This window comes from Carassius auratus, unplaced genomic scaffold (assembly GCF_003368295.1).
Source record: "Carassius auratus strain Wakin unplaced genomic scaffold, ASM336829v1 scaf_tig00214183_4049273_7079891, whole genome shotgun sequence".
Classification (NCBI taxonomy): domain Eukaryota; kingdom Metazoa; phylum Chordata; class Actinopteri; order Cypriniformes; family Cyprinidae; genus Carassius; species Carassius auratus.
In genome coordinates, this window is record NW_020527547.1 from 1,941,031 (window position 1) to 1,952,782 (window position 11,752).

At 37.3% G+C, this 11,752-nt stretch overlaps 2 protein-coding genes across 2 annotated transcripts; both read right to left on the reverse strand.

The window, feature by feature from the left end:
- Window positions 1–623: 623 nt before the first annotated feature.
- On the reverse strand, window positions 624–4,730 carry LOC113091383 (gap junction alpha-3 protein-like). The gene is made up of 2 exons (XM_026256888.1): window positions 4,574–4,730; window positions 624–2,955 (listed from the first exon to the last, which is right to left on the reverse strand). The coding sequence occupies exon 2, from the start codon at window positions 2,936–2,938 to the stop codon at window positions 1,883–1,885; it is 1,056 nt and encodes a 351-aa protein (XP_026112673.1). The 5' UTR covers window positions 2,939–2,955; window positions 4,574–4,730; the 3' UTR covers window positions 624–1,882.
- Window positions 4,731–7,000: 2,270 nt separating this feature from the next.
- On the reverse strand, window positions 7,001–10,854 carry LOC113091394 (gap junction beta-1 protein-like). Its single transcript, XM_026256906.1, has 3 exons — window positions 10,656–10,854; window positions 7,626–8,307; window positions 7,001–7,275 (listed from the first exon to the last, which is right to left on the reverse strand). The coding sequence occupies exons 2-3, from the start codon at window positions 8,291–8,293 to the stop codon at window positions 7,206–7,208; spliced, it is 738 nt and encodes a 245-aa protein (XP_026112691.1). The 5' UTR covers window positions 8,294–8,307; window positions 10,656–10,854; the 3' UTR covers window positions 7,001–7,205.
- Between the last annotated feature and the right edge of the window lie 898 nt (window positions 10,855–11,752).

Genomic DNA, 11,752 nt, shown 5'->3' on the forward strand with positions numbered 1-11,752 from the left:
TCCCAACTGTAGGTACAGATGTGATCAATGTCAGACTACAGGCATGCAGATAGGTCCCTGACTCCCTGCTGTGATGCTGAAGCTGCCTTGGATAAGTTACATTTTCTGAGGTAAATAACATTACGTGAACATTGACGAGATGTTTTATTGACCTTATAAATGCTTGTAAATCATATTTAACGTTTCCGTCCATTTATTATTTGTAGCGCACCAGCCACCCAATAATCGCAATAAACCTGTTTTGTTACTTTTAATATAATGCAATAAATGAGTTTTTCCTGCTCTTTAATGTGACGTAAGATCACTCGCCTTAGTTCAAGTGGCATTTAGTCGCAAAGAAAAGGAAAAGAAAAAAAATCTTGGTTGTTTTCATGGGTTGCTGATTGAAGAATTGCATTTCAAAAGTAAATGTGATTGGGGAGGGACAGGTTTCAGCAGAATAAATTATTGGAAATGTCTAACATACATCATCAGAGAGAAGTCTGTCCTTTTACCGGCTGATCGGCGTTAATGATATTTTAATTAAGAATTATTAGCCTACTATTATTATAAATAATAAAACTAATAACATGCATGGATTAATTATTCACACACAAAACATGCATTTTGAAAATTGGCTACATTTTTATTTCATGTCAGCTTGAAGCAGAGGTTGTTGTCTCCCTCTGAGGGAAAGTCTCTGGTCATGTGGCTTTTCAAAATGTAAAAGTCTACTTTGAATAGTCTTCTTTGATAGCCTTTGAAGGACAGAAGACAGCAAGGCGGCTCCCCAAGGGTTTGGAGCAGAGGAAGAGAGGCAATAACAATCCATAACCTCTCAATGACACTTTAAACTTTTTGGATCTGCTGAAATATGAATCAGTCTGTACTCTTGCCTAATGGAACCGATTTAGCCAATCAGTGCTCCTTCCCATCTGTCTGCCAGACCTGTCTCAAGTTTCAAACCGGACACACACACATATACAAAGTGTCTCCGAGTACTCATTTCAGCTCTCTAAGAATAGTCTCCAGTGTTTATTTAAGAAGTGAACACACACATAGCAACTTTGCTTTATATCATTCATGTTTACACGTGTGGACGGTACATTCATACAGTTTTGGTTCTCTAGCTTGAAAGATTTAAACAGGCCATAGACACATTGTAAATGCCTGGTAAAGACAGTCAGCCAAGTCTGGATGAAATAACTGTTGTAAGCTGTCGACTTGTAAAATGTGATTAGTGTTGCCACTGAAATAAAATATAAATAAATGAGTTTTCCTCCACAGTCAGTTCCACCATCCAAAAAACCCACAATATTTAAATATTCACATTTACCCATAAGCTTCCTACATATTTTACTGTTGTTAATTGAAAAGCATTTTCTGACACGCAAGACAAAAATGTTTCGGTAAACTATAATTATGACATATAATGTTGGAAGTCAGCATTTTGGAATAGGTAAAAAAATATGACAACTTTTCATAATTATGACATTAAAATCAAAATGATGAAAAAAGTTTGAAATTATGACAAAAAATATAATTAAGACAAAAAAATTCCATAATGACTAATAATTAACATTTTTCATTTATAATGATGACTTAATATATCATAATTTCTACATTTTGTCTCTTTTTCCACTTACCATTTATGAATTATCAAGGCAAAGATGATTTAGTCTATGATTCAATCATCAGTTTGTTCAATTATTGATGAAGTTATTGCAATGTTCCCACAAAATGATTTCAAGTAAACCATCACACCAATTTTCATTCAGATACTTTTGTAAATTAATTCTCATCATATGCTCCGTGCCTGTAAGTGAAAGAGGGAATCTCTTGTGTGTTCCGAACTCTGAAAAAGAGAGCCTGGAATCAGTGATGGAGTCTTGTTTCCTTCTGATCAGATTTTGAGGTCATCCATCCTGGTCTTGTTGCTGCTGTAGCGACTTGAGTGGCTGGGCCTGCGTTGCTGGCTTGGTGATCCGGGTACAGAATTAGCCGTTTTGTTGATCTTGACATCTGCAGTGTCTGGTTTCCCGCTGCGCTCTACAGCCATGTTCTCTCGGTTCTGCTTGTAAGCAGAGCGACTGACATGTGGTGGGAAAGTTCCATCGGGTTCTGAGAGGTTGAAGTGTGGCTCAGTGGGAAAGGGAGCTGGAGGTGGTGCGTGAGCAGGGAAATACTGGTAGTTTGGCACGAATGGAACCACCTCACTGGGCACTTTAGATTCAGTGTCGCAGACAGAATGTGAGTGCCTGTGTCGGAGACCTTGGCGGCATTTGGTGAAACCCAGGTGATACATCTCCACCAGGTTGAGTAGCAGAGAGACACAAGCCACAGCCAGCATGAACACAATAAAAATGGTTTTTTCGGTAGGGCGTGAGATGTAGCAGTTGACAGTGTTGGGACAGGGCCATCTGTTGCAGGTGTACAGTGGCTTGAGCTCAAACCCATAGAGGAAGTACTGTGCCACAATGAAGCCCACTTCAAACAGTGTTTTAAAGATGATGTTGAAGACATACGTGCGTAGCAGGACTCCTTCCAGACAGATCTTCCCCTGTTCATCACGAATGGGACCTTTACCAGATTTGGTGCTCAAAAGCGCCTGTTCGTCTGCCCTCCTTGCCTCGTGGCATTTTTGTTTCTGCTCCATGCGCACCAGGTGCAGGATGTGGCCCAGGTAGATCAGTGTCGGAGTGGAGACAAAGATGATCTGAAGCACCCAGAATCGCATGTGAGAGATTGGGAAGGTTACATCATAACATACATTCTGACAACCAGGTTGTTTGGTGTCACAGGTGAATCCGGACTGCTCATCGCCCCAAACCTTGTCTGCGGCGGCACAGAGCACCAAGATGCGGAAGATGAAGAGTACAGTGAGCCAGACTTTGCCCACCACTGTGGAGTGTTCCTGGGCACTTTCCAAAAGCTTCCCAAAAAGGTCCCAGTCTCCCATTACTGTTGTGTGCCCACCTGCAAATACACAGAAAAAATATAGGGTTACATCAATTTTAATTCAGCTAATAATCAGTAATGGTCAGGGTTTAAATTGGGCCAGGGCCGTCCGGGGCTCAACCCAGCACATATACTCCAGGGCTCGATATTAGCGTTTCATTAAGGCCCGACAAGTAAAGTGATTAAAACATCAGTAACCAAAAATAATTATATTGACACCAAATATCAAGTATTATTCGGATTTTATTACATTTAGCGTAAGTGGCGAATAGTGGATATAGCTACTGTATATAATGCATCTATTAATGGGATAAGGTTGCATTACAGATTTATATGCCACAGTTGATAGATAATTTATGAGAATATTGCTTAAGAATAAATCATATTTGCAAAAAATTAAAACACACACATACATACAGTACATACATATATATATATTTAGAGAGAGAGAGAGAGAGAGGGGCTCTGTGTGTGTGTAAGCTCGAAACTATAGCCCCCCCCCCCCCCCAAATAAAATAAATGTAAAAATATATTTATTTTATTTTTAGCCTATTTTTGCAAGACATCCCCAAACAGAGGTTTTAGTCAGCTTACTCCTGGGTATAAAATTGTCCCCAAAATATGGTTAGGTATATAAATACTGTACACGAAGACACACATATACACTAAGATACATATACTATCAGAGGGGTGCAAGGTTCTTTGTCATGTTAGAGGGATGTGTTGTTATATTTGGTCCCGTGGCCTGAGGTTTGACGGACGTCTTCATGTCTGAGCATGACCTGAAACAGGTGGATATACTCGACACCTACACACACACATAAGGATCTTCCAACACACTTCATACTTTTTGTATGGCATTATGTCAGTTAGCAGATTCTCTTAAGCTAAAAGTTAAAGTGTCTTAACTTTTCAAAACTTTTAAAGTTATAGACCCCCAAATATAATGTTGCCCTTTGCGAAGGGGCAGCTATATATTTAATTTATAGAGAAAGCATTTAGAAAACAGAATAAACCTTTATTATTACTATTGTTAATGATAATATTTTTATTAATTTTTCTCTGAACTTTTCCGGAATTTGTCCCCGGACCTTAGTTTGACAATCTTGCCCTTTATGTACTTAGATTCCAATAATAAAATTCTAAAAGAATTTGTACATTTTATATGTATTAGTTTATTTATGAATTTTATATGAATCTATTTTATTTAACTTAGCATTTTTAGACTAAAACACACACACACAAATTGTATGAAGACCATTAGGTTTTCAGATACACTCTAAACACAAAGTATTTCGCAACCAAAATGCACACCCTTTCTCAGATAATCACCCACACATACCGTGATTAGTCATTCACAAATAAATACACACACAGTCATATATAAATGAATCACATTAGTCATTATACTAAATATAGGATCCCTTTTTCTTCCCAAAATCTGATGGAACTGACAATCATTTCTACCACTAAGCCATTATTTTTACATATAGATCCATAGATTGATTCATGCTGGTAAATGAAAGCAATCAAAAACTGTTAGAAGTGAATACAAGACAGAGATGAATCTGAAAGGTGCAGGTATGTATGGGTCAAAGTGTGTGAGAGTCAGTTAATTCTATAGCTTGAAACTTACCTTTCTTAAATGTCCAGCTAAAATGATCCCCTCATACATAAATAGTAATAAGTCTACAAGTGAAAACGCGGTGCTGCACTTCTTATGTCACACATTTCGCTTTCTACCCTTCTCCAACACTGGCTCAAACAGAAAAAGAGAACTGTCCCATACAAATACACTGAATATATATGTGTGTGCATGTATGAGTGTGTGTTGAGGTTAATTTTGGCAGGGAACACAATCCCTAGGGAGAATTTGGAAGAGTGTACCACCTGCCTTGTTTCTCACAGCCTCTCCGATGAGTGACAGCTGTCAGGGCCAATGGCAGAGCTCACAGGACACAGTCAGTTAAGCAGATCCATTCCTCTCTTTGAAGGAAAGCGACTGAAACACATCTTTTTTCTTTCCATTTAGTTTTTTACTTTTTTAAAAGTGTAACAGAGAACAAATAGAAGTTAGAGAGCAAAGAGGTTTACAGACAGGAGACAAGTCTGTGTCACTCTGCTATGTAATGGTCTAACAGAGAAAAGGGAATATTTGACATCTCTAAGCCCAGGTAAAGCAGACTGCCTGTTGACAGAAGTCCCATGACTCAAAACAGGTTCATAAAATAGTTCATTCATTCATCGGATTGGCTGATAAGTGGGATGGTGTATATATATATATATATATATATATATATATATATATATATATATATATATATATATATATATATATACTGATGAAAAATGACACTGAGAGTGTTACTTTTACACCTCTGGTGTTGTTATTACTCTTAAAGAAGCATGAAAGTATTCCTTTCAGTGCAAAATGTATTTTAAATTTATTTATTCCTTCCACCACCCGACGATATCCCCAGTTGAGGTCAACAGGTGCCCATCTCCAATGTAAACAGTGTTGGTAGGGCACCCCCTCCTGAGGCATCGAATGGTTTGCCAGAATCTCTTTGAGGCCAACCGATAGTCTTTCTCCATGGCCTCACTGAACTCCTCCCAGTCCCGATTTTTTGCCTCCACGACTACGCAGGCTGCAGTCCGCTTGGCCGGTACCAGTCAACTGCCTCCGGAGTCCCACAAGCCGTCCATGCCCGATAGGACACCTTCTTCAGCTTGACGGCATCCCTTGCTTCCGGTGTCCACCACCGGGTTCGGGATTGCCGCCTCGACAGGCACCGGAGACCTTACGGCCACAGCTCTGAGCAACCGCAGTGACAATGGAGGTGGAGAACATGGTCCACTCAGACTCAATATCTCCAGACTCCAACTATCTCCATGATAGTTCTACTACAAATAAAATTAGGCAGGTGTTTTTCAAAAATGTTTGGTTTCAGTAACCTGGTGCTTTATTTGCGTGTGGACAAACGGCCAAACTGCATATAAAAAGCTACGGTTTTAAAAATAACTGCATCGTGTGGAGAGGGTCTGAATCTGGAGTATAGGCTACTTGTGCAATTGAATGGATAACTTACTCCACCCCAAAATTAAAATTTTGTCATTCATTACTTACCCCCATATCGTTCCAAACCTGTAAAAGCTTTGTTCATCTTCCGAACACAATTTAAGATATTTTGGATAAAAACAGGGAGGCTTGTGACTGTCCAATAGACTGGCAAGTAAACTTCACCATCAAGGTCCCAAAAAGCATGAAAAGCATCGTCAGAATACTCCATCTGCCATCAGTGGTTTAAACTTAACATTATGAAGCTACGAGAATACTTTATGTACACGAAGAAAACAAAAATAAATGATTTTATTCAACAATTTGTTTCCTCTGAGGTGTCTCTCCATTTCACCGTAGTGACATTTTGGAGATTATGTGCTAAACACAGGTAGTGTACGCTCTTCTGTGTCAGGCTGTCAGCCACACTGCACTGATGTGTTGTTTTCAAATAAAAGCTTAAAAAATAAAAACACAGTTACACAGTTTGCATTCAGCTCATAATCTCCAAAATGGTGCAACAGTGATGTGGAGAGAAACAGAGGAGAGGAATTGATGAATAAAGTCTTTATTTTTGTTTTCTTCGTGTACATAAAGTATTCTCATCACTTCATAACGTTATGTTTAAACCACTGATGACAGATGGACTATTCTGACAATGCTTCTCATACTTTTCTGGACCTTGACAGTGTAATTTACTTGGCAGTCTATGGGACAGTCACAAGCCTCCCGGTTTTTATCCAAAATATCTTAAACTGTGTTCTGAAGATGCAAAAAGATTTTATGGGTTTGAAACTACATGGGGATAAGTGATTAATGACATTTTTCATTTTGGGGTGGAGTATTCCTTTAAGAGAATACATGGAATAATTAGGCTACTTTATCCATTAGTTTGAAAAGTTTTTAACAAGTTTTAAAGTTTTAAACAATGAAAAAGCAATGCTGAATTCATAATGAAGATTTTACCACAAAAAAAAAAATGTATTAGTAGTATTTTAGGTACAATATGAGTATAAAACTATAGCAGTGTTTATTTATTTATACATTGCTCTAAAATTGTGTGGAGTAATAGTACATATGTTTTTTACGTATTCTGAATTAAATAGAATGTAAAACCTTCTTCAATGACATTAGCCCTAAAGTGTGAATTAAGTGTTTGAGTTTGAGTGAGTGCCCTATTTAGGTTTCAGGGAGTGACAGGGGAGCACTTCTAAGAGGAGAACAGTTTCTGTGAGATCCAGGCTCCCACTTGGGAATCCTTGGAGTTATTGAGATGGCGACTTTTTACAGGGGAAGTTGTGGCCTAATGGTTAGAGGGTTGGACTCCCAATCGAAGGGTTGTGGGTTCTAGTCTCGGGCTGGACGGAATTGTGGGTGGGGGTAGTGCATTAATAGCTCTCTCTCCACCTTCAATACCACGACTTAGGTGCCCTTGAGCAAGGCATCGAACCCCCAACTGCTCCCCGGGCGCCGCAGCATAAATGGCTGCCCACTGCTCCGGGTGTGTGCTCACAGTGTGTGTGTGTGTTCACTGCTCTGTGTGTGTGCATTTCGGATGGGTTAAATGCAGAGCACAAATTCTGAGTATGGGTCACCATACTTGGCTGAATGTCACTTCACTTCACTTCACTTCACTTCACTTCGACTTGTTGCCTGAGCAACAAGAAAGATGATTTCTGCGATGTTAAGCAGGATGCAGACGCCAGACACCGCAAGCATGAATATAGTGAACACTGTTTTCTCTGTTGGTCGGGACACAAAGCAATCGACTATGTTTGGGCATGGGTACGAGTCACACTTTACAAGCCGGAACATCTTGTATCCTGGGTAAATCATGTAAAACAGATACATAAAGGCAGATTCGAATAACACACGGAACAGTAGGCTGATCATGTATGTCCACCAAAGGGCGCCGGTAATCTTCATCTTTTGATTTTTAATCTGCTCTAAGTCCTTTGGGCTGGTACGGCCAGCTTGGCGATACAACTTTTTGTCGATATGCCGACGATGTGCAATGTGCATGGTAACCAGCAGGGCGGGGGTAGAGACCATGATGAGCTGCAGCGCCCACAGTCGGATGTGAGAGATGGGGAAGAAGTGGTCGTAGCATACACTGTTGCAGCCGGGCTGCTGGGTGTTGCAGGTGAAATGCGCTTTCTCATCACCCCACACGCTCTCCGCCGCCACCACCAGAATCAGGATCCGGAAAATGAAGAGGACAGACAGCCAAATCCGCCCAATGCCGGTGGAATGCCGGTTCACGCCGCTGATCAGGGCGTAAAAAGACGCCCAGTTCATTTTTGGTTCCAGATCTGAAAGACAGAGGAAAAACTCCACTGTTATTTGGAAACACAAACACAAACAAGGAGAGAGATAGAGAAGCCACTCTCAACCCATCTGACTGCTTGTTATCTGGAATATTTTAATAATATTTTATACAATACATACAATAATTGGAATCAGAAAGATTATTTAGAATACTTATTCTTATATATATTCAGCAAGCACAGGTTAAATTGGTCAAAAGCTACAGTGGAGATTTTTTTTTATGAACTTTATATTCATCAAAAAAAAAAATGCATCAGTTCCACAAAAATTAAACAGCACAGCTGTTTTAAACACTGATAATAAAAATAAATATTTGTTGATCCCTAAATCATCATATTAGAATGGTGACACTTAAGACTGCAGTAATTGCTGTTGTAAATTCAGCATTACATTAATAAATTGAAATATATTAAAATAGAGACAGTTGTTTGAATTGTAGTAATGTTTCACAATATCTGTTTTTAATCTAATTATGATCAAACAAATGCATCCTTGGTAAACATAAGTGATGTCTTTAAAAATGGAAAAAATCAACCCCAAATGTTTCATTACATATAGGCCTACGCACACACACAGCACTCAAAATGTTCACCATCACTAAGATTTGCATAAACCAAATTATTACATCAAAGTCTTGATTTAAGGGCTCTCATTACTGTTCAATGACCATGAGATGTCATAATAAACAACACACTGACAACATCGGATGCAATGTACACATTTAGTCGTTGAAACAAAGCACAACACAAAAATATGAAGTTAGAATATGCCTCGACAATGGACTTTTATGTCCTCTATAGATGTCCTGTACAGGCTGGTACTTCAACAAAGTGATTTAAATGACTGTATTCCTAAAAGTACCTCATTGGCTGAAAACCATAAAAATTCCACTAGAAAAGCAGGTGCAAGGACAAAGAACAACCACATCTACAGCAGAAAACAGCAGCAGATGAGCCAGAAAAAGAAAGTGAGTGAGAGAAAGAGATTTATTCAGTATTCAGCATTACCAGGCTCTGCAGGTGGTGTTAGTGGCATGGGCAAAGCCGGTGTAGAGAGGTTCTGAGACCCGCCATGCTTCCGGTGTGTGTGTGTGTGTATGTTTGTACTTTCTGTCAGATGGAGTGTCTCCAGCTTTACACAATGAAAGCATGGGTTCAGTCACAGAACAAGAGTGTGCACGTTTGTTTGATATGGGTCACTAAGTATCTTCCAGCTTTAATTTTGCCTTTCTATCCCATAGATTTTAAATGATCACAGGACCATTTGTCTTTTCTTTACTCTTTAAGGTTTTTTTTTTTTTTTTTACACAAATTTAAGCACACTTATTATGAAAAATGTTTGAAGGTTTGAATTAAATATTTTGAAGTTTAGAATTGGACATAACAATAAGAAATGTACCAACAGTTTGGTTTGCAAATATCCTAAATCAATAATATGCAACCGGTAATTCATTAAAATGATGATGCATTCATATCATGTTTTTTTTACATAATGTCTTTCCATTTTTGGTGAAAAAAAAAAAAAAGTATATATATATATATATATATATATATATATATATATATATAATGGTAAAATTAAAATATAAAGTCTTCTATAGCTCTGGTAGTTTTTTTCTCCCTCTAGTGCTAGTAAAGTCTTGACTGGGATGTATTGTTTTAGTGAAATAAATACAGTGATGGATCTCATCATACTCTCTCTCTCTCTCTCTCTCTCTCTCTCTCTCTCTATATATATATATATATATATATATATATTTTTTTTTTTTGCAGCAGTGCCATAAAAACATTTTTTTCTTATTAATAATAATAATAATAATAATAATAATAATAAACATTATATATAATTATATAATTATATAATTATATATATATATATATATATATATATATATATATATATATATATATATATATATATATATATATATATATATATATATATATATATATATATAATTTTTGGACTAAGAAGAACATTTGATGCAATAGAAAGGCTCCATAAGTGTTAAAGGCTCTTATCTCCATGGAACCATCAATGTCAATAAGGAAACTTTATTTTTAGCAGTGTAGAAATAAACTAAATCCTAAACATCAGAAATCCACTAAAGTGCCTCAAGACCAGAGAACATTTTCTGCAGAACATTTTCACTTCAAACTGATTTTTAGTTCAACCATATAGATGGGTGTTTCACTGCTGACACTTGACTGATTTGGTAGCTTGTTGATTAATGATTTGCTGGATAGAACACGGTTGGTAGTTGATTATGACAGAGTTTAACTGGTAGGTTTAGTACTATGTTGGATATGGTTGGTATTTGGCTGATGTTTACCTGCGGTTGGTGAGGTCCCTGAGCAGAAGAAGAGGTTGAAGTTGCACAGGAAAGGGTTGATGTTTCTGTAGAGCAGATCATGGCGCTGTACTGGAGCTTTGCATTGCTAATCACCCGTGTCATGCTGTTACACACCCCACAACAATCATCTCCACACAAAAGATGCTTGTGCTGCCAGTCCTTAACCATTCAGATAAGATCCAAGACACCCACCCACCAGCAGACACTGTGACGCAAATCATGTACAAACGCATATGAACATACACCAGCTCACATACACAACCTTGTACATAGCTTTGCTTTTGCACACATTCATAGCCATGTACAAACATGGAAGTTTAAACACACACACTGTATATTAAAACAATCTCTGTATGCACAAATTTGTATAGCTTACAACAAAACTGTTTTTAGATAAATGTATTATATTAAAAGCACTGAAGTTCCATAACAGCAGCTTCAAAAGAAATGATCATTATTGTCCAAATGGTCCGTATTAACCATGGACATTTTTTTTTAATTAATTGCTCTTTCCTTTTGAGGTGTTAAATGGCACATACAAGAATGTAGATTGCTTAGATTTATTTTAATCTGAGGTTTTATAATGAACTTCAGCTGACTAGAAACTTATTACTGGAAATGAAAATAATAACCACTTTAAAACTTTACATGTCAAAAAAATATAATTGTCTCTGTCTATCTTTACTCCATTTTGTACTTTATTTGCTGTTGTCTTATCCCGAATGTTAGCCTACCGTCTTGTCCTTCTTTATTTTTCATAGTAGTTACTAAATCTATTAAAAGTGAATTCTGTCAGTGTTATATCTATCAGCTAACACATACATTTTTCTTTTATAATTTTGAACCAGCCTGTATTAATATCAAACTTTTAAAATTCATATTAAATCAAAATAAAAGGCATTTCATTCAAACATTTTTATTAACCGTAATCTCAACATCCTTTAATATTAAAAGCCATTGTTCAGTCCCTTTATAAGCCAAAAAGTTTGTTTTATTAACTAACCTTTTCGTGGAAAAAAAAAAAATTTGTAAGCTAATAAATAAAGTTTTCTAATACAGAAGACATTCGTTTAACT

Coding starts and splice junctions, on each gene's coding strand:
- LOC113091383 (XM_026256888.1), bottom strand. CDS start 2,938: ATGGGAGACTGGGACCTTTTTGGGAAGCTTTTGGAAAGTGCCCAGGAA.
- LOC113091394 (XM_026256906.1), bottom strand. CDS start 8,293: ATGAACTGGGCGTCTTTTTACGCCCTGATCAGCGGCGTGAACCGGCAT. Junction 7,276..7,625: donor ACAAGTCGAAGTGAAGTGAA/GTGAAGTGAAGT, acceptor CCCTGTAAAAAG/TCGCCATCTCAATAACTCCA.